Source organism: Monodelphis domestica, chromosome 3, assembly GCF_027887165.1.
Source record: "Monodelphis domestica isolate mMonDom1 chromosome 3, mMonDom1.pri, whole genome shotgun sequence".
Lineage (NCBI taxonomy): Eukaryota > Metazoa > Chordata > Mammalia > Didelphimorphia > Didelphidae > Monodelphis > Monodelphis domestica.
In genome coordinates, this window is record NC_077229.1 from 47,330,746 (window position 1) to 47,352,257 (window position 21,512).

The window sequence follows — 21,512 nt, forward strand, 5'->3', positions numbered from 1 at the left end:
GGGATGAGATACGGGGGAAACTTAAGAGGATGTATTTATTTGAAGAATAAGCGCGCGCGCCATTGTTTTTCCTACGTTGCCCGGGTTCCCAGGACTCCCCTCGTGCCCATCCCCCCCCCCTCCCGGGGCTCGGCGCACAGTTCCCCAAAGATCCCTGATCCATAAGGGCCGGGGAGACGTTCCGTTTTTCCCGATTCTAGGTATTTGGAACCGTTCCCTGGTTTCCGTGGTTGGGGGAGCGGGTGGTGGTGAACCAGGTCCGGTAGAAGGTCCTACGGAGGCCGGGAAGTGTCAGCAGGGTGCGCGCCCCCGTCCCCGCGCGCTCCCTGCTCCCCTTAGGGGCGGGCCGCCGGTGGAGAGCGATGGCGTCGCCCGGGGTCGTGAGGCGGCGCTTCTTTCGCTGCGCCTGCTACTGCTCCGAGAACTTCTTCCTGCCCCGCTACCAGCTGCACGTGCGGTACCACGGGGAGCAGCAGTTGCTCAGAGACTACGGCCCGGTAGGACCAAGGCCGTTGTTCGAGACCCGTGAGGGCCTCCATTTACTCCTGCGTAAACTGAGGCAGGAGCGAGAAGAGGCGTGTCCGGGGGCGGAGCGAGTGTCTGCCTATCATCGCCCAAATGTGGAGCTGGAGGGGACCTTGGGGCTAGGACGGGGCCATCCCCCTCTTTTTACAGAAGAGGAAACTGAGGCTTGGGGCCAGGGAGGGATGTGGGCCAATCTGACGTAGGGTGTGCCACCTGTGAGCCCCGGATTCTCCATGCCACGGGGCATCTTAGAGGGCACTGGGCCCAGCGAGCACTGTTATAGACTCCTGAGGCCCTGAGACTTACCCTGACACTTTCTGAAAGGTGAATCTTTGTTAATTAACTAATGAAACAGTGCCTGCCCCCAGGGAGTTCATCTTCTCTTGTTGGTCAGTCCTGTCCAACCGCTGGTGACCCCATTTGGGGTTTTTGTGGCAGAGATACTGGCATGGTTCACCATTTTCCTCTCCAGGTCATTTGCAGGAAACCTGAGGCAGATGAGGTGAAGTGACCCTGGGCAACAGGGTCACATAGCTAGAAAATGTCTGAGGCCAGATTTAAAGCTAGGACCTCCCAGCTCAAAGCTTGACTCAATTCACTGAGCCACCTGGCTGCCTCCAGGCAATGTGCTTTTGCTAGCTGAGACCTGAAAAATTGAAGCCCATCTCCAATATTTACTAGCTGTGTGACCAGGAACAAATCACTTAACCACTCTGAGCCTGTTTCCTAAATGAAGGCAATAACTCCCATAATATCTCCCTCAAACAGTTGTGAGGATTCTTAAAATGTTCAATCAATGACTGCTATTTTTGTTACAAGGGATGAGGTGAAGGTTGGGTGAGGGATGCAGGTTAGAGAAGATATTTGGACATAAAGGAGAGGCAAAAGAATGATCTAAAAAGCCCTCAAAAGTCAGCAGTTATTGTTGTGTCCCTGTGATTTAGAGCCGGACAAGACCTTAAAACCACTTAACCCAACTCCCTCATTCTTAAAAAAAATTTTATGGATTTTTTTTTGTTCTTGTATCATTTTCATTTTCAAATATACCCCCTTCCCTTCCTTCCCCAAAGGGCTATTCCTTCTAATAGAGGGGGAGAAAAAGAAAGAAAGAGGAGGGGAAAAAAGCAATTCAGCAACATGAACCAAACTATTCATCAAATCTGACAGTCTGTGTAGCACTGCACCCAGTGGTCCCCCATCTCTACAAAGAAGAGTGGAAGGAACATTTTCCTGTCATCTTCATTTTCTAGTTGAGGAAATGGAAGCAGTGAGGAACTTGCTCAAGGTCACACCAGTAGTGAAACCTGGGTCTGTAGACTGTTGAGTCTGGCACTGTTTTGCTCCCTCCCCTACACTGCAATTCCCTCCTCATTCATCTAGGGAGATTGTAAGGAGATCATTTTATAAAGCAGTGAAGGGCTTTTTCCTTGAGGGATGTCATTGCGAATGCCTCTGGTCATTTGTGGCTTCCTTAGTCTGGTTGCTCCTTCTCTTTGTGGGTGAATCCCACCCCTTGTTCTTTTGGCAATGATGTTTTTACATTGCCCCCCTACCTTTCCCTAAGGCTAGTGTGTTTTACAAAATGCTTTTCTTGAAACAACCCTTCGAAGGACATAATATTAACCCCATCTTATAGGTGAAAGATCAAAGAGGTATTATTGCCATCTTTTCACATATGGGAAAACTGAGGAACAGAAGTCTTAAATGGGAGACTTAGAGTTTTGGGTTCCAATCTTTGCTCTGCTCCTTACTACCTGTGTGGCCTTTAGCTTGAGTCCCATCATCTCTCTAAACTAACCTTCCTTCCTTCCTTCCTTCCTTCCTTCCTTCCTTCCTTCCTTCCTTCCTTCCTTCCTTCCTTCCTTCCTTCCTTCCTTCCTTCCTTCCTTCCTTCCTTCCTTCCTTCCTTCCTTCCTTCCTTCCTTCCTTCCTTCCTCTCTCCCTCCCTCCTGTAAAAGTTAAAATTAAATCCCAATAATAAAAATATTATATTTTAAGAGATTTATTAATGATCATTAGAAATCAAGGAATAAAAAATAAAAAATTGTTTTAAACAATCAATGGCATAATTTTTATAGTCTAAAGCTTTGTGGTTATACATTGCCATTAGGGCAAATGTATTTTAAACTTGTATTACTGCAAAATCAAAAAAGTTAAAATCTCAATGCCGGTGGCATGTGCTTCAAATACAAAACTGAGAGAAAAAAATAAAACAAATAGTATATTGCACATGCAAGCAAAAACAATAATAAAAGAGTTTTAAAAATAAAAAAATATATAGCTTATAATCATTGTCACACTGTGTCAGCTAAGGAAAGGTAGAATACAAAGGTTTCTTACCCCAAAATGAGACCCATTTCCTTTTTAACTTAACCACTGTGAGTACAAACAATTTTCAGAATAAAACAGTAATACAGTAGATAATGCAAATTCAAAGAGTATCAAAGTCTCCAAAATTCACAATAGCTCAGTTAATTACAATAGCAAACAAACCCACTATCATATTTCATATAAACTGCTGTATGACCAAAAAAACCTACGAACTGATGGATATTTGTCACAATTTTTACAGACATAGCAATTCTTCCAAACTTGACAAATAGATCTTTAAACAAAGTAAAACTTATTTGGGTCTAGAACATAACCAAGAAATCCTATTGTTCTGGTAGAAGTAAATTAACTTGAAGAGATTTTTCAGGAGCCCTTTTTTTCGACTTCCTGATTCATAGAAACACCTTGGTAGGAACATTTCTTTGTTCCTCTACCTTTAATACAGCATTCTTTAAAATATAAATATTAAAAAACCTCATCCATTCAGAAACCACTAGTTAATTAAAATTATTTCTTTAAACCCCTTAGAATCACCATTAAATTCTTAGCTTATTAAATTCTCTAAAGGTAGTCAGATTGAGTCCATCCATCATCTATGTGATAATTAACAAATGAAAAATTTAAAAAAATCTGTTTATGGACTTTTACAATATTTTGTTCAGTAGCCATAGGGGAAAGGCAAAAGTATATCTAATAGTTATAACACAATAGATTAAAATGATTCAGTGTAACAGAACAGTATTGAATACATTAATGTATGAATTTAAAACAACAAAATTAAATCTTAAATAAAACAATCAGCAAAATACAATAAAATATTTTATAATATAAATAATAGAATAAAATTAAAATATAATATAATATAAAAATATAATAAAATTAAAATAAAATTATAAAAATAAAACAAATGAAATGTAAATAAACAATAAAAATTTTTATAAAACTAAGAGTCTGAAAAGTCTCAAAAATTTCACCTCCAGGCTCTTTAAAGTTCCTTTTTTTTTTTAAGCCATTGAGATTACTTTTGGCAATACTCTGGGATCTCCCATTTTGAGGGAGAACATGGGTTTTAGGAATCTCAAACAGGGCAGGCCCAAATGGCAAAGAGTTGCAGGGAGATGAATTTCTCCCCTGAATCTCAGGTAAGATAAGTAAAAGGATCAGTGCACTCATGAATGGTAGAAGCTGTTTGAAATAGGCAATGCACTGCTCTTTCATAGAATATGCCATGCTTGTAATCAATTTCCTGTTTGGAAGAATGACTTCCTTCTCCCCTTCCCCCTGAGGTAAAATGCTAGTTTCTCCAGCCATGTGGAGAGGGAGTTAGGAGGCTAATTGTTGCCTAAGGAAAATACACCCCAGTTTTAACCAGTTTCCTGGAGATCTGCTCCAAGTTTGTGAGTTCCAAAAACACATTGGCAACTACTAGCAGCCCAGCAGGACCAACAACAGTGGTTGGGGTTGGGGTCGAGAGATCTGGGGTTGGGGCCAGAGCAAGAGGATGAGCAATCGGGATCAAGAAGATCAGGGGCCTGAGCAGGAACAGGAGCAGGAGTGGGCAGCAGCTAGGATTGAGGAATACGAACATGGGCTCAAGCAGATAGGCAAGTGTACTGAAAACAGCCAGGCCCATAGGGAAGGGCACCCAGGCAAAAAGTAGGAACTGAAGAAAAAGGTAGCAGTTCCAAAGAGAGTTTGGAGTTTATGAAGGTGGGTGGGGTGGGCAAAAAGCCTTGGCAGGAGAAACTTGGCTTAAAAAAATTTTATCTAGGCTATCTTAAAAAATTGAGAGGTTCTTCTCTGACTAGAGGTTACCATCAATGTAAGAGTTAAAATTAAATCTCAATAATAAAAACATTATATTTTAAGAGATTTATTTTTAGAAATCAAGAAATAAAGAAGATACAAATAAAGACCATGTGCCCATGGCTGATCAGCCAGTTCAAACACACATCTTACAACCACTAAGCTCAGGACAGGAAGTAAGGAGGTGGGACCCTTTATATCCTTGCCTAATATCCCCTTAATACAGGAAGTACATAATGACAGGAAGTCTGTGGGCTCCTGGGAAATGTAGTTCTTTTATATATATATATATATATATATTTTTTTTTTTTTTCTTTAGGGTATCAGATTTTCAATTATACACTCCCTCCCTCCCTTCCCAAAGAGGCCCTTGGTTGGGGTTTAGTACTGAGGTCATTCTGTCCATAGCTGCTGACCTCTTTTTGTATCTTCCAGGTCCTTAAGAGCCTTGGCTGTGTGAGTCCCGAGGACTTTCAGCAGGTGCTGTCTGAGGTAATGACCATTCCCCAGGTCCATGGATTCTTGTTCTGACTCCTCTAGGGAACACAGAAGTAGGGGGGACTTGGGTTCTGGCCTGCCCCAATACACACTGACTGTGTGATCCTGGGCAAGTCACTTGACCTCTCATTGCCCCCCAGGCAACTCTCTGAGACTATAACTCTCAGAGAAGTTACTAATCTACATTAGTAGAGGAAGATCCCTTGCTTGGAAGCTCCTCATACTAGTGAAATTCCAAGTCTGGGACCTTTCTCTGATTATTATCATTCTTGTGGTTCTCTGTAGCTTAACAAGGAGGTTCATCGGAGGAAGCAGCTAGTTCAACAGGCCTCAGAGAGGAAAGCCATCATTGCCCGCAGCTACCAGCCCCTGCGGCCCCAGGTGTACGGCTTACAGGTACGCCCAGTGGTATCCTTGGGGGTCCTGGCCACCAGCCTGGGGGATGGTGGGAGAGGTGATAGACTCTTCAAGTGTCTCTGGCTTGAGCAAAACATGCCTTGTTTATTTGAGTAGACAGCCCCTCCCTTCCCTTAAAGGGAGGACCAATCCACCTTTGGGGGTGCCCCTAGCCCCAAGCCAGCTCTGTTCTCACAATGCCCTGATCTCTTTCCTATGGAAGTTAGAGAAAATCCATCTCACATGTCTGTCCTGGGGACTCCTGACCCTGGCGCCTCTGATGGGGGCTTTCCTTCTGCCATAGAGCCCTAGTCTGTTGGGCAGTTACCCCTCACTGGCCTGCCCCCCGCCATCAGATATGCCCCTTGAGACTAACCCTTACCCTTGGGGAGACAGTGGAGGGTGACACCAGCCAACACAGCTGAACGAGACCATCTTGTGGTAACATGTTAGGCTTAATAGATTTAACAAATTGAAGGTAACGAGTTTATGGGCTCAGAGATGATCCTCTTTTCTGTGCTTTATGGCATACTGAAGTATTCCTGCTTATCTGTGGCTATGGAGTCTATCAAGGCAGTGCCACACATCATAGAACACTGGACCTGCAGAGTTCAAATCCCTAGCTAGGTGACCCTGGGTAAGTCACTTCACCTCTGTCTGCCTCTGTTTCCTTCTCTGTAAAATGGGAATAATCACGGCACCAAACTCCCAGAGTTACTGTGAGGATCAAGTGAGAATATATTTGTAAAGTGCATTCCCAGCGATTATTATTATAAAAATAAAATTAAAAAACCCAGATTATACAAATCCATTAATTAGGGAAATGGGACCCTTTTCACAGAGCTTTACTGCCGCACTCCTTTATAGTGTAGATATGACCCAGCTCGTGGAAATTCTGCCCCATTTTTTGCTCCTGATTCTGGGCTTCCCAGGGACCTACTGGCCAATCAGCAGTATATCAGGATGCACCCACTTTAGACTGGGCCCTTTTCTTTTATATACTTACCTTCTGTCTTAGTATCAGTTCTAAGTCAGAAGAGGAGTAAGGGTAGGCAATGGAGGGTTAAGTAACTTGCCCACAATCACATAGCTAGGAAGTGTCTGAGGCCAGATTTTAACCCAGGATTTCCCATTTCCAGGCCTGATGCACTATACACCAAGCCACCTAGTTGCTCCTAGCTATTATCATTTATTTCATTTAATTTTTTTAAATCCTTACTTTCCATGTAGAATAAATACTGTGTATTGGTTCCAAGGCAGAAGAGTAGTAAGGGTTAGGCAATGGGGGTTAAGTGACTTGCCCAGGGTCACATAGCTAGTGTTGGAGACCAGATTGGAACTCAGGACCTATCTCTAGGTCTGACTCTCCATCTACTGAGCCCCCTGGCTGCTTTGCTCCAGAACCTGCTGTCCAGGCCTCACACAGCTTGCAGGTGCAGGACTGGGACAATGTCATCCCTCTCTGATGTGTCTCTTCTCTCTCTGCCCCTCCTTCCAGGAGGCATTTCTGGCCCCCGAGTTTCTGGCTGCTGTTCAGTACTGTGGGACCCCTGGTGCTGACCTCCCGGGCCTCTTGCGGCACATCGAGACCTTGTCAGGTAAAGCCCAGTTGTGGCAGCCTTCCCACCCCCAGGAACTTCCATGATAATACTGCTAGCTCACATTTTTATGCTTTTACCAGTGCCATCCTTCAGGCCAGTGCCCCTGCCCCGTAGCTTCATCCCTCCCTCCCTCTAGGGCAGGGACTGTGTCTCTTTCAGCATCCTTCTAGAGCACACACAGTCCTGGGCACATAGCGAGCAGTTAATAAATGCTTGTTGACCTTTGAACAGCTCAGGAAGCCCAGAGGCATGAGGATTGTTAGCCCATTTTACAGATGAGACCCGAGGCCTCAGAGGCTCTTAAATCTAGAGCTGGAAGAGATCCAGGGATGCTCCGTGATGTGTCCATAGAGCTAGAGCCAGAAGGGGCCTCCGAGGTCAGCTAGTCCAAATCCCCTCCCTTGTTTTAACCAGTTGACGAGACCCAGAGAAGGCCCCAAGAGGTCAGCTTTGTGGAAATGTGAGCCTGTGCTGGGAGTTCAGGCGAGCCTTAAAATCAGAGGCACCAGCCCGGGTTTAGCGGGCGGGGGTGGGGGGTTGAGGCGGCCTGACCTACCTGGATTAGGGGAGAGCTGACATCACGGCCTTCGAGGGCACAGACACTCTGGGCGTGCGTGTGCGTGTGTGTGTGTGTGTGTGTGTGTGTGTGTGTTGCTGTGACGGCCACCCCCTCCCCAGGTGAGAAGAGGATTTTCCGGCTGCCCGTCTTCACCCAGGATTTCTGCCAGATGCTGCTGGAGGAGCTGGAGCACTTTGAGCAGTCAGACATGCCCAAGGGGCGACCCAACACCATGAATAACCATGGGGTAGGAGCAGCACCAACGGGGAGGGCAGGGAGGCCACAGGGGCCTGGGGGCGGCCTCACAGACCTGGGGCAGGGAGGCCCAGGCCTGGCCAACCCCCTCATTTTTCAGGGGAAGAGTCCCTGGGACTGTAGATCTGGACCTGCTGAGTCCAACCCTTCCTAGAGGAGGAAACCGGGTGAAGGATTCATCTAAGGCCATGGAAGGGGGGATTCGTTGGAACCCAAGCCCCGGCTCCATCCCCACTTAGGTTCTGTTGCACGAGCTGGGTCTGGATGAGCCCCTGGTGACTCCCCTCCGGGAGCGCTACTTAGAGCCCCTCAGCGCCCTCCTGTACCCCGACTGTGGAGGGGGCCGGCTGGACAGCCACCGCGCCTTTGTGGTCAAGTATGCCATGAACGAGGACCTGGACCTGAGCCTCCACCACGACAATGCCGAGGTCACCCTCAATGTCTCGCTGGGCAAGGACTTCTCCGAGGGCAGCCTTTACTTTGGGGACTTCCGCCAGGTACGTTGGTCGCCCTGCTGTGTGCAGGCACCACTCAGGACCGATACAAGAGAACCTGGAGGTTGTCTCGTCCCGTCCCAGCCCCATCTTACAGGGGAAGAACCCGAGGCCAAAGGGGAAATGATTTCCAGGGAGCCACCTCCCAGCCACAGCTGGGACCTGGGTGTCTGGGCCTCTGATAGAGAGGTGGCCATATGGGGTGCAGGGGTTCAGGCCTAGGCTTGGGGGGGCGGCTGCACAGGGACCCCAGGACGACCCTTTGGCCCAGACTAGAGCGGCCTGGAGGCCGGGCTGTGGAAGGAGCTGGGGAGGCAGGTGCCCACCAGCCACTCTGGTTTGCAGGTGCAGGGTGCCAACATGAAGTACCTGGAGGTGCCACACCTGCAGGGCCGAGGGGTGCTGCACCGGGGCGGGCAGTTGCATGGGGCCCTGCCCCTGGAGTCTGGAGAGCGATGGAACCTCATTATCTGGATGAGAGCCTCCACCGTCCGAAACCAGCTCTGCCCCATGTGTGGGCGCCCGCCCGAGCTGCTGGAGGACGAGGGCTACGGGGACGGCTTCACCCGGGACGAAGGGGAGCCCAGGACCGTGGATGTCTGCACCCTGACCTGAGCGCTGCCAGGCCGCCAGCGGCAGTGATACCCCCATTCTGGGCAGGACCAGAAGCCCAGACAGGGCCTGTCATGGGGAGCCTTGGGGACACCAACAATCAGGAAGATGCCCCGTCCCCCAAGGAGGCCACCTTAAGGAAGGAGAGTGAGACACTGATGGCTTGCAGCCCCAATGGTTGGGACAATAAAACACGACTGTCTAACCTCTGGGCTCCTTGGGGTGTCTCAAGAAATCCCATAGACCTAGCCTGAGCAGCCAGGCCGGGGAGTCAGGCTCTTCTGTCCCTTAGTCCCTAGGGGTGGAGGAACAGGCCTGGCAGGGGGCCAGGACCCAGCTGGATGCCGGCATGTCCCTTCTTGGCAGGTGCACTGTTGCCTTAAGAATCTTCCTTGCTCCCCTCTCCTCAGCTGTCTCAGACTGGGGCCTGGCAGCTTGCTCATCTTCCTCCTCTCCAGGAAGACCCAGCCCCCCGCCCCCCCACCTCTTCAGCGGTCTCCTTTCTCCAGTTCATCTTAGTGATTTTTGTCCTCGGGGGTAGGGAGGGGGACAGGGATCACACATTTGGACCTGGAAGGACCAACCCCCTCATTTTCCTGGGGATACCGAGCCCTTGCCCAGGGTCACTGTTCAGATCTGCACAGCTAAAGTCCTGCCCGTCAGCGCCAAGCCACATCATTCAGGACAGTTCAGGGCAAACCAATCCAATCCACATTAATTAAACCCCTGTAATAAGTCCCAGGCAGAGTGAAGGTCTAGAAGGCTGGCAAGGTAGGATGGCATCATGTGGTGGAGGCCTTGGATCCCGGGCTAAGAAGCTGAGGCAGAGGGAGATGGAGAACCAAGGCAAGGGTACAGACAGATGGCAGCTCCCTGCTCTCGAGGATTAAAATGGAGGCTGGCTTTGGGGAAGAATACAAGTTTAGTGATTTAGAGTCAGGTTTATTGGTTAGGCCAGCATCATCACCAACCAAGTGATACGGGGCCCCTCAGCAGCTCTCATTACCGGCCGTCCAGTGAATGCATTTTTAGGAACTCATTTTTTATTCAGTCCTTCAACCATTCCGAGGCATCTTTAAGGGGCGATGGCCAATGGAGAGTTGGCCAATCCACCTATCCAGTCGTCCCCTTACCTTTCCCATCACGGGAAGAGAATCCCTCTCCCCTTCAATTATTAAACAATTCTGTTAAAAAGGGACATTCCAAAGCACAAAGAAAAGGCAAAAGGCAGCAGCCTTGATGGTATCTCTGACTCATATCCCAGGCAGAAATACATAGTAATTCTAATATATAGGAATTCAGATACCATGTGAAAAATGAATTCTCCTAATAGAGTCTTTGAGAAACAACACAAGGGGACCGTTGGGTGGAGAGCCAGGCCCAGAGATGGGAGGTCTTGGGTTCAAATTTGGTCTCTTATACTTTCTAGCCATGAGACTATGGGCAAGTCACTTAACCCCCATTTGCCTAGCCCTGGAACCAATGCACAATCTTGAATCTAAGAAGATAAGGCTTTAAAAAACTATGGGGAGTAAAAGCCAAGACTTTTGTGGGAGAGAGGACCCCTGAGCAGAGCTCTGAAGGGACAGAGAGGAATCTCATAGTCCAATAAGGGACTTTAGCTATTGTTAGTTGTAACCATATATAGATCTATAATAGTATATATAGTATCAGTATAGTATGTTATGTTATACTATATATGATATCTAATTATAGAATGTAACCTAACTATGCCTTTACCATATATACTATTATATGTACTATATAGACTATACTGTGAGCATTGGGTGTAAGGATAATTTTAATGTTGTGACTTAAAATCTATTTAATTTGGTCACCAGGGAAAATCCCAAAATAATAAAATACCCAAGTCAGCTGGAAATTATGGTGATTTAATTAATATAGAGAGAAGGAATTAAGGAAAGGAGAGAGAGAGAAAAGAGTTAATTTAAACTACTTCAGCTCAAGCTGGGCCAGGCAGTAGTTAAAGGCCTTGGCCAAAGTGGCCTCCCTGAGCCCAAGGGAAAGGGATTCAGTCTTATCACTCACTATGAGACTGTCTCCAGGAAGCTGTCTGAGGGAGATGCTCCAGGCTGAGTTTCAGTCCTGAACTGAACTGAACTCTGAATTGAATTGCTTCAACTGACCTTTCTAGTCTCCTTTTAAAGAAATTTTCTCTCATGTCACCTCCCCTAAATTTTCATGTCTACCAATCACAGTAGATGCTTTTCTCCAGGACTGCCCATTCTTTAGTTCTCACCTTTGTAAAAATGGGGATTTGAACCCCGGATTTCAATTCCCAGAAGTCCTTGGTAGCTCCCAGAGTTCCCTATAATCCCACCCGAGGTCTTCACCTGGGCCAAGAGCAAAAGGGGTATTTAAACTGACTGTACAGCCCCTCTGTCTCTCTCTGTCTCTGTCTGTCTCTGTCTGTCTGTCTCTCTCTGTCTCTGTCTCTCTGTCTCTCTGTCTCTCTGTCTCTGTCTCTCTCTCTCTCCTTCCACTTCTAGGGACATGCGGCTCTCTACCTAGCCGGCAAGATGTAGGTTGCACGTGCTTTCTTATTTTGTATTTTCTTCATTTCTTAATCTTTAATAAACCTCATAAAATACTTTTAGTAGAGAAACTAATTTTAAATGTTACACCTTCTTTGATTAGACTTTCTCCAGGACTTTCCACTCTTTAGTTCTCACCTTCTCTGGTTAGATTATATCTTCTGAGTACTTCACACTTCTTTGTTAAGCTTGCCTTTTGTGAGTTACTTGACCATTTTGTGATTAATTTAACCTTTCTAGGTACTTAACACATTTTTGTATTAGATCTAAAAATACTTAGCTTAAGTTCTAGCTTCACTATAAGGTATGAGTTAAGTACCTTCGTTGTTCAATCAGGAGTTTACAATTTTATCTTCCCCTAAAGTATGTCTAATTAGGGTGCAGTAATTTTAAAATTCACATGGGAGAGCTGTAAGGCAGAGGCTACATGAGGTCCAAGAGGCTGGGATGGGAAGGGGGGATCCTTCTGAAACCAGGGCATTTTAGCTGGGTGTTGGGGAAAAACTCCCCAAAACAACCCTTCTGTATTGTTCCAAGGCCACAGAGCAATAAGGGATGGGCCATGGGGATTAAGTGACTTGCCTAGGGTCACCCTACTGGGAAGTGTCTGAGCTCAAATATGAACCCAAAATCCCTATCTCTAGGGTCTGGCTCTTAATCTATTGAGCTGACCCTTGAAATTATCTTAAAGAGAACTGCGTGGGGACAGAGGCAAGGTGACTTGCTCAAGATCCTGCAATCAGCATGAATCAGAGCTGCCCTTTCCCTTCCTCTTGGGGACTATGTTGTGACATTTGAGGATGAAGATGGCTCCCTATTCTATGGGAGGAAGGGGAAGCTCAGGGATGTGGGGAGGGCGCTAATAGGCTGGGTGGACAAAGGCACGATGGGAGGTAAAGTTCAGCCTAGAGGAGGGCTGAGAAGAGATAAACCTGGGAAAGTGGGGCAGCACCAAACTCCAGAGCATTGAAGGCCATTACTGCAGGGGGTGTGAACCTCTAATGTATCATGGACCCCTTTGGCCATTCTGTGACAGTTTTGAACTGTTCAGCATCATGTGAAGTGAACAGAATAAAGTATTGAGGATACAAAGGAAACCAACCAGTTTGAAATAAACATGTATTTCCTCTCATCCAAGTATGCTCTCAGTGGGTACACCTAAAGTTCCGGGAAAGCCCAGGGACTCAGGCCAGAGCTGCACCTCCCCATCTCCTAGCACCTGAGGACCCTGCCCCTCTGCCCAGCAGCCAATGGGAGCGCTTCCACATAAGGTGCTGGGGGGAGGGGCTCACTTGCTGCGTGAGGGGGTGGCACAGACCTGTTGAGTTTGTGGAGAAGGTGATTCGGAGGTGGGCTTGGAGGAGAGCTGAGTTCACAGTACGGCACAGAGCTGGAGGGCAGCAGGCCCCCATTTTAAATCTAGCCTCTGACACTTCCTACCTGTGTGACCCTGGACAGTTGCTTAACCCCCATTGCCTAGCCTTAGTGCTTTTCTGCCTTGGAACTGAAACTTGGTTCCAAGACGGAAGGTAAAGGTTTAAAAAAAAGAAAGAAGAAATTGAGTTAGGACATAAGGTTAAACCGTGCACTAGGACTCAACAGCTAGGAAATATGGTGGACTTCGAATCCAGGTCTTTATAATCAGCGCTAAGCACTAAGACACCGAGCGGCGGCCGGGAGAAGCGAGCTTACTTCCTCTCCTGGCCTTCGAGCGCCCTCTGGCGCCCCGAATCAGCTCAAGGCAAGCTCCCTCCCTTTCCGGAAGTTCTTTGGAGGACCGGAAGTAGGAAAGGAACTCTTCCCCGCGGCCAGGCTCAGCTCTCGAGCTGGCTCCGCGGGGCCAGCGCAGACGGTTTTACCTCGATGAGTCGTTAGCAGCGCGGACAGCCAAGAGGAGCAGGCCCGGGCCTACCCTCTTCCAAAGACGGTGAGAACCTCGGGGCGAGCGGGGCGCGGCCTTTCCGGGAACCCGGGCTCTTCCGCGCTGGGGGAAGGTCTTCCCTGGGACACCGACCCTGGGGGGGGGGGAGGGCGACTCTCCGGAGGGCTTCTCAATGCGCTTGCGCTGGTGATTGTCCCGGGAGATCCTTGCCTCCCCTCTGAAAGTGGGCGGAGCTCTTAAAGGAGCCCTAGTGAGGATCCTCCCTTTCGCCCCTCTCCTCGGGACCCTCCTGCATTATTCACCCGTTCCCATCCCACCAGTCTTCACCACCCCATCTTGGCTCCTTGGCCCTGCGGTTCTCACCTTTCGGCTGCAGCCTGGCCTGGGTTCGAATTCTGCCATTTTTACTGGCTGTGTAACCCCGGGCCTGTCCCCCCCCACTGAGGCTCAGTTTCTGCTTCTGTAAAATGCAGATAGAAATAATAGCTTTGGTGAGGTCCAGGGGAGAGATAATAAAGATCTGAGCCACTGTAGCAAAGGCATCTGTGATTACCTCATGGTTGAAGTAGAGGAAGGCTGACTAGAGGATTCTGAGAAAATTCATTCCAATTCAAGCATTTACTGAAAACCTGCTATATGCCAGGCTGTGTTTGTCAGTGGACCTACTGTGTTACTGGACCAGGCTGTGGGAGGAGTTGGGCAATCTACAACTATTTATTAAGCACCCACTGTTTGCCTGGCTCTCGGTTAGGTAGTAAGGAGAAATATATTCTATAAGCACTTATTAAGCACCTGCTGTATGCCTGGCTTTTTTTTTTTTAAGGTAGTCGGGATAGAAGACAAGGTGTAAACATTTATTAAGTACCCACTGTATGCCTGATTCTCTTATCTATAATTACTTTTTTTGGTCATAAAAATTTTTATTCAATTAAATGATTTAGGATATTTTTCCATGGTTACATGATTCATGTTCTTTCCCTCCCACCCCCCTCCCTTAGCCAATGTGCAATTCCACTGGGTTTTACATGTGTTATTGATATGACTATTTATTAAGCTCTTTAGGTTTTAGGTTCAGGTAGTGGGGGTACAAGTCAGTCAATAAGCATTTATTAAGCTTTTACTGACTTCCTGCTAGGCAGTGGGCATACAAAGACAATCCACTGCTTGTTTTACTACTAATGCTTGATGGCCCAATAGTGGGGATACAAAACAGTCTATAAGCGTTTTTAAGTACCTACTTGACAACAAAATGAACTGGTGCCTGCCCTTATGGAACTAACATTATGCTGTTTCTCTTTCTTTGTATCTCCAGCCTTTAGTAGCATGTGGAGCACAGAGTTAGCCTTGTTGCCTGACAACTGGAGAGAGGCTGTAAACAGCATCTAAGTGTGACAGAGGGGGCGGGGAGCCTGGAGCTGGGATTTCATGGTGTCCAGAACTCTTACCCCAAGAGAAGGCTTAGGTCACTTGCTCAGGATCATATCCTGAGGTTTGCTGAGGGGGTGAGCACCTCGGGCAGCTCTCTGTCCCCTCTGTTGCTGCATGTACAGAGAGAGAACTGCTGAAAACACCAGGAGGTAGAGCTTTGAGAGAGAAGAGAGACAGATGGAGGGTGGGGAGACGAGACAGAGAGGAAGAGACAGAGATGGGGGAGGGGGGGAGAGACAGAGAGGGGGAGAGAGAAGAGAGAGGGAGAGAGACAGACAGAGAGGGAGGGAGGGAGAGAGCGGGGTGGAAGGAGAGAGAGAAAAGGAGGTAGAGGTGCTCAGACAGATAGAAGGAGAACTAGAAGAGAACACTGTCTTAAAAGCTGGGAAAGGAAGAGACATTCTCAGAAGTCCTAGCCTAGAAGGAGGGAATTTGTCACCAGAGAGAGCAGGATGCGTGAGGAATGAGAAGAGGCCCCTGGGATTTTGCAGTTGGGAGACAGACAGCTCCTCAGAGAGGGAAGCAGAATTCAGGGGGGCTCCCTTTTGCAGTGGCTCTTAAACTGGACTTTGTGAACTTGTTTTTAACCTCTTAGTCTAGTTCCTTTGTAATCCTCTAGATTCCATCTCATGCACTTAAGAGGAGGAGAGGTCCCCAGATAGCTCAGAGGTTAAGAGCCCTGCTCTGCTGACCAGGCACTGGGGTAAATCTCTCCCTGCCCACAAACATGCCCAGGTGTGAATAGGCCTCTCCTTGTCCCTTCTGGCCCACCCAACCCCTTTCTCTAAGCCAAGTGGACTCCTCACCCCAGCCTCCCTCCCTGACTCCTTGTCTTTTTTCCAGAAAAGTGTGGCCCTGCCTGCATTTGTTGGCCTCCTCTGACTCCCCAGAGTCTGGGGTCCCCAAACTATGGTCTGTAGGCCACATGCAGCCCCCTGAGGCCATGTATCCAGCCCCCACCGCACTTCCAGAAGGGGCACCTCTTTCATTGGTGGTCAGTGAGAGGAGCACTGTAGGTGATGGAGCCACAAAGTGCAGCATCACTCACGCATAGTACTACTTCCGGTGACGTAATCCTTTGCGTGGCACCTCATTGTAAGGTGCTGCGCAAAGGATTATGTGACTGCACAATGGAAGACATCAGTCTGGATTCTGCACTATGTATACCGGATTAGGGTTAGGTTTTTATAGTCCAGCCCTCCAACGGTCTGAGGCACAGTGAACTGGCCCCCTGTGTAAAAGGTTTGGGGACCCCTGCCCCAGACACTCTTGTCTCTCCCTGTTAGAATATAAGCTCCAGGGAGGCAGGCACTGCTTTCCTCGTGTATCTCCACCCCTGGTACCTGGCACATCCTTGGAGCTTAACAAGTGCTTGTCATTCTTGGATTCCTCCTCCCACTCTCTTCTCTGTTAAGATCCTTGTAGCCTGGGGCTTTCGCTTCTCCCTCCAGCCTTGGAGCCTCTTACCTGTTCCTGCCACAAGAGCCCCTTTCTGGCTGCTGTTCCTTCTTGTCTCCTTTGCCGGGTCTCCATCCGGGGCCAGGATGCTGACCGTGGGGTCTGCTAGGCTCTGGGAGGCCGCTCAGGCTGGCTTCTCTCCTCCCTTTCTCAGCCCTGTGTCCTGAGCTCCAGCCATGCCCGACCAGAACTGCTCCTTTCCTGAACCCTCGCCTTCACCAAAGTGGCCTCTTCCTCTGGAGGCAGGCGGGCCCCCTTCTCACCCTCTCCCTGGGACCGGGGCGGATCCTCTCTGGGCCCAGCTGCTGCTGCCCATTCCTGGGAGAGGTGGGCTGGAGAGCCAGGCAGGAAGGGTCCTCGTTTTACAGAGGAGGATGCTGAGGCCTCTGGGAGGCCGCCTGTCCCCTTGGCCATGCTGGGGGCTGGCGGTGGTAGGCGCCCCTCCTGACGAGACTCTCCTCCTTTCTAGCTGCTGCAGGCATGGCCCACGGCCGGTCCCACAAGCGCTGCAGGAGCCGCAGCCACAGCCGCAGCGGCTCCCGTGGGCCAGAGCAGGCGGAGAGGAGGAGGAGGAGGAGGAAGAGCAGTAAGGATGCCGTTAGGAGCCCCTCGGCCTCAGGCTCTCAGGGCCCAAGGACCAGCCTGGCCTCAAATGGGGAAGGTGAGGATGGAGAAGGCCCGGAGGCCGGGGCTGGGCAGCTCCAGGCCAGGGGGAGGAGCAGGAGCCTCTGCAGTTCTTCTTGACCCTGCTGACTGGGGTGGGGGTGGCAGCCTTTTTGGTGCAGGAGGGCCAGCCCCAGTGCTGGATGCCTAGGAAACAAGGGCCCAAAGCAGTCATTGCCCTCAGAGCTTGCCTTCTGCTGGGGTTTTACCAGGAAGTATAATGTAAGGAAAAACAAGGTGGGAGAGTGGGAGAGTCCTAACACCTGGGCTGGGCAGGCAGGGGCAGATCAGGGAAGTCTTCCTGGAGAAGGGGGCACTTGAGCTGAGATGGGAGGGAAGGCAAAGATTCTGAGAGACAGAATGTGGAGGGCTCTGCGGATAGCCTGTGCAAAGGCCTTAAGGTGGGAAACGAGAGGTGTTTTTAGGAACACTAAAGAGAGGTCGGTGGGGCTGGATCAGAGTCTAGGAGGAGGTCCTGTTGGCTCCTCTCCAAGCCGGTATCTGCCTCCCCTGGGAGAGGCCAGCTTGGCGCCATGCAGACTCCCGACAGTGGGGAGGGCCCTCCTGTAACAGGGTCCATCAGAGAGCCAGGATCGCACAGCAGCGAGGAGGGCGCCCTGGTTGGTCTCTGTGCTGTGAGGTTTGGGTGGCCACTGTTCTGAGGGAGGAGGGGGGAGACGGGCCTGGGTGCCGGCCCAGGCTCTCTTCGGGGCTGTTGAGGAGTTGAGCCAGTCTGGCTGCTTCTCTGAGGGGAAGATGCTGGGCCTCCTTCAATGTCAGCCTCTCCTCATGTGCAGAGAGAAGCAGGGACAAAGCCCGGAAGAGAAGGCGGCCCAGGTCCTCCTCCTCCTCCTCCAGCTCTTCTTCCTCCTCTTCCTCCTCCTCCTCCTCCTCCTCTTCTTCCTCCTCCTCGGGGGCTTCCAGTGCGGGCAGGAGGAAGCGAGGGAAGCGCAAGGACAAGAAGGGCACAAAGAAGGCAAAGAAGAGGCTGAAGAAGAAGAAGAAGAAGAAGGAGAAAGAGAAGGCGGCCAGGGCCAAGGCCTTGGAGGAGATGCCGGGCCCCTCGCTGGACCAGTGGCGTAAAGAGCCCCTGGTGGAGAGTGGCCCAGGTAAGGGCGGGTGGAGGCGGGAGAGACATCTGTGCTGCCCAGCCAGAGGCTCGGCTTCTCCTTGGGGAGCACAGAGGGAGGGCGGGGGGCGCTTCCAGGCTCACATGGGCCCTAGCCAGGAATTGGGCAAAGAGCTGGCCTCGAAGCAGGAAGAGGAGCTGACGTTTATGGGGCACTTGAATGTCTGCGAGCTCTTTAGCCGCAGGATCTCATCGGAGCCTGGATCCAGGAAGCTCCGAGGTCCAACCTCCTGAGCCGGCTGGCTTTGCTAGAGGGGGGCCCCCAGAATTGTGATCACAGGTCCTTATCCCTGGGGCAAACAGACCCACCCAGCCACCCAGCCTGAGGGTTTGGGCCGGCTCTCCCATCCCGAGGCCCTTACTTGTGAAAAACTATGACTGATTTTTAACATTTAAAAATGTTTTTGAGTTCCAAATTCTCTCCTCTCCTCCTCCCCCACCCACTGAGGAGGCAGCCATATGCCACACATGTGAAAATGTGCAGACTATTTCCATAGTAGCTGTGCCATAAAAAGACAAAGAAATAAGGTGAGAACAGCGTGCCTCGGGCTGCCGCTTCTCTCCCTCCCTGTCCGGAGGTAGAGCGTGTTTCACTGGGCCCTGCGCGCAGCCCAGGCTTCCAGAGTTGACCCGCATATGAGATCGCTGGGTCTGCGTCCACTCTTTGGGTTGGGCTCCCTTCAGCGCCTGCAGATCTTCCCGGGTTTTCCTGACGCCGTCCCCTTCCCCCTCCTCGTCTCTGTAGAGTTCGGCTGCTTCAGCCAGTCCCCGCAGGATGGGCGTCCCCTCGATGTCCCCTTCTTTGCCACCACAAAAAGCTGCCCCCCGTGTGCTGGTGCACAGAAGCCCCCCATTTCTTCTGAGGGAACATTTCCTGGCGCCTTCCCCCGGCCGGCTTGCTCATGACACCTCTCCACCATTCAGTTTCCGATTCACTCTGCTCATTCCATGGACACTGCTGCCCTCTCTGGTTTTCCTGCTTCCGCTTACACTTTCCTCGGCCAAGATCTATCACTGAACACGTTAAAGATTGGTTTGTTTCCCCTCCTTGCCCTCCCCAGAGGAATCCCCAGGACAGAGAAAACGAAGGGCTGGACACCCGCCCCCTGCTAGGTTCTCGGCCGAGGATCTGGAACGGGCTTTGAAAGATGGCCTCTGTCTCCGAGCTCAATCCCCAGACCCCGAGGCGTGAGAGACTATTGTAGTCTCTGGCACCTAGTCGGTGCTTAGCAGATGCTTATTCCCTTCCTTTCCCCTGGGCTCTAGCTTAGTGCCTGAAAGGCCCGGGACCATCCAGGCTAGTCACTCAGATGGGGCTGAGATCAGTTACTGCGCACACCAGACTTGCCGCTGCCCTTCTCTGGGTGGGAGGCTCTCCTGCCCTCCCCAAGGGCTGGTGGGGACCTCCTCCAACTGGCACTGACCTCTGTTCTTGGGGATTGGGCTTTAGTCCTGACAGATGAGCAGAAGTCCCGCATCCAGGCCATGAAGCCAATGACCAAAGAGGAGTGGGATGCCCGGCAGAGCATCATTCGCAAGGTGGTGGACCCTGAGACTGGCCGGACGAGGTAGGGGGCACCCAAGGGCCTCCGATGTCACCCCAGGGTGGGAAGGAGGGTAGAGAAAGGAGCAGAACCCCAAGACCCATGTGAGCCTCGTTCTATTCCAGACAGCAGCAGGGGGGTGGAGGGCTGCTCCTGGCATCCAAGGACCAGACCACTGAGCCCAGCTCCACCTCGAAAGAGCCTTGGGTTTCTGCATCCCTGCTTGGGCAATGCAGAGTACACAGTGGATGGGCCTCCCCCAAGCCCTGGCCCGTGCATTGGAGGTTTGGGCATCCACTCCGAGGGGCCCCTCAGAAACAAGTGCGGGCTGCTGCGCACAGGGAAGGGGCAGCCTTGGAAAGGACAGACCTGCAACCAAATCCCATTCTGGGTGGGGAGGCAGATCAAGGACCTGAATTCAAATTCTGCTTATACTTCCACTGTGTGGTCTCTACATTGGCTGAGTGAGCTGGGGTTGGGCTAGGAGCCTTGGAAAGTCCCAGCGAGGCGACTCTCCTCCCCAAGACTGACAGGTCTGAATCCGATCCTGCCTCCTGTTCTGGGTGAGGGGATCTGCTCAGGGTCACCCAGGCTAGGAAAGGTGGGTCTGGGCCTCAGGGCTTCCCAACTGTAAACATCTTATTGGGTCAGCAGGCCCCACCTGGGCCCTGGGCCTCCCTCGCCCAACCCTGGGGAGAGATGAGTGCCCTGGAGGAGAGGAGAAGCGAGGGCGTTTCTCCCTTGGACCCTTGGCATGAAGCAAGGACTGCCTTGCCCTGGACCTGAGCCTGCTTTCATTTCAGCAAGAGGGAAGGCCCGGTGTCCCAGCAGCAGGGAGGCTCCGTGGGGGGGGCGAAGGGCCAACTTCCGGGAGAAGCTGGACCCCCGCTTGTGGGGGATGGGTCAGACAAGATGCTGGCCCAAGGCCCTGCTCTATCCTTCCCAAGATCCTTTGTTGTTTGTTTGAGATCCTGGGCCCACTGGGGACCCCCCCACTGACCTGTTCTTCTGTTCTAGACTCATTAAGGGGGATGGCGAAGTTCTGGAAGAAATCGTAACCAAAGAGAGACACAAGGAGATCAACAAGGTAGGAGCCCCTCCTCGGCTGCCCTTTGCCCAGGCCCTGCGCCCTTTGGGGGCCATCCTCCCCTCTCATCTTAGCCCGTTTTTTTTCTCCAGCAAGCCACCAGGGGGGACGGCTTGGCCTTCCAGCTTCGTGCAGGTCTGTTGCAGTAAGCACCCCCAGCCTCCTTCCTTGGACCTCCCGGTCCCCTGGGCTTGCCCCATCCTGCCGGCTCACCCTGCTGAGGATGGTTCCAGCTGGAAGATGCTGGCCACGACAGCTCCACCGGCCTGCTGGAGAACCGCTGCTTAGGCCAGCGGGGCTGTTCTCCACGTGGGAAGAGGGTTTCTGACCTCAGGAGCCCAAGCAAGAAGCAAGCCGGAGGCCCAACCAGCTCTTCTGGCACTTCTCCCTCCCACGGAGGCTATTGAGAGGGGGGGCGGGGGGCGTCCTTGTCCCCAGACTTGGCCGAGAAGCGGCCCCCAGGGGGCCCGGTGGCAGCTCAGCAGAGCTCCCTGAGAGGAAGGGGGGCCCTCTGGTTTGGCAGGGCCTTGGGCTGCATGAGTTCAACCCTTGTCCCTTCTGCTCCTGACAATAAAGCCCAGCCCAGCCTCGGTCGAGTCTCTGTTTGCTTCGAGAGTCAGGCATCATTCTGATATCCCTAGATGGGGGAGAAGCTCATGTGGGGGCTCTGGGGGGGGGCCAGAGGGGGG

The 21,512-nt window shown here is 51.0% G+C and overlaps 2 protein-coding genes across 4 annotated transcripts; both read left to right on the forward strand.

Annotated features, from left to right (window-relative positions):
* Positions 1-255: 255 nt before the first annotated feature.
* Positions 256-9,282, forward strand: OGFOD2 (2-oxoglutarate and iron dependent oxygenase domain containing 2). The gene is made up of 7 exons (XM_001374589.4): positions 256-497; positions 5,098-5,154; positions 5,446-5,556; positions 7,055-7,154; positions 7,836-7,963; positions 8,211-8,468; positions 8,811-9,282. The coding sequence occupies exons 1-7, from the start codon at positions 363-365 to the stop codon at positions 9,078-9,080; spliced, it is 1,059 nt and encodes a 352-aa protein (XP_001374626.2). The 5' UTR covers positions 256-362; the 3' UTR covers positions 9,081-9,282.
* Positions 9,283-12,524: 3,242 nt separating this feature from the next.
* Positions 12,525-21,413, forward strand: ARL6IP4 (ADP ribosylation factor like GTPase 6 interacting protein 4). Of its 3 annotated transcripts, XM_007489906.3 has the most exons (8): positions 12,525-13,559; positions 14,827-15,016; positions 15,562-15,645; positions 16,870-17,061; positions 17,861-18,172; positions 19,643-19,760; positions 20,754-20,823; positions 20,916-21,413. In XM_007489906.3, exons 4-8 carry the CDS (start codon positions 16,881-16,883, stop codon positions 20,970-20,972), a joined length of 738 nt encoding a protein of 245 aa, XP_007489968.1. In that variant the 5' UTR covers positions 12,525-13,559; positions 14,827-15,016; positions 15,562-15,645; positions 16,870-16,880; the 3' UTR covers positions 20,973-21,413. The 3 variants fall into 3 exon arrangements, with proteins under 3 accessions (XP_007489968.1, XP_007489967.1, XP_016287911.2); XM_007489905.3 differs by lacking the exons at positions 14,827-15,016; positions 15,562-15,645; XM_016432425.2 differs by lacking the exons at positions 14,827-15,016; positions 15,562-15,645; positions 19,643-19,760; positions 20,754-20,823; positions 20,916-21,413 and adding an exon at positions 18,938-19,636.
* Positions 21,414-21,512: the final 99 nt, after the last annotated feature.

What these genes read in the sequence shown, in the direction of transcription:
- ARL6IP4 (XM_007489906.3), top strand. Translation starts at nt 16,881, where the DNA reads ATGGCCCACGGCCGGTCCCACAAGCGCTGCAGGAGCCGCAGCCACAGC. An exon ending in CCTGGTGGAGAGTGGCCCAG is followed by an intron (nt 18,173 to 19,642) that starts GTAAGGGCGGGT and finishes ATTGGGCTTTAG; the next exon opens with TCCTGACAGATGAGCAGAAG. An exon ending in CCTGAGACTGGCCGGACGAG is followed by an intron (nt 19,761 to 20,753) that starts GTAGGGGGCACC and finishes CTTCTGTTCTAG; the next exon opens with ACTCATTAAGGGGGATGGCG.
- OGFOD2 (XM_001374589.4), top strand. Translation starts at nt 363, where the DNA reads ATGGCGTCGCCCGGGGTCGTGAGGCGGCGCTTCTTTCGCTGCGCCTGC. An exon ending in ACACCATGAATAACCATGGG is followed by an intron (nt 7,964 to 8,210) that starts GTAGGAGCAGCA and finishes ATCCCCACTTAG; the next exon opens with GTTCTGTTGCACGAGCTGGG. An exon ending in ACTTTGGGGACTTCCGCCAG is followed by an intron (nt 8,469 to 8,810) that starts GTACGTTGGTCG and finishes TCTGGTTTGCAG; the next exon opens with GTGCAGGGTGCCAACATGAA.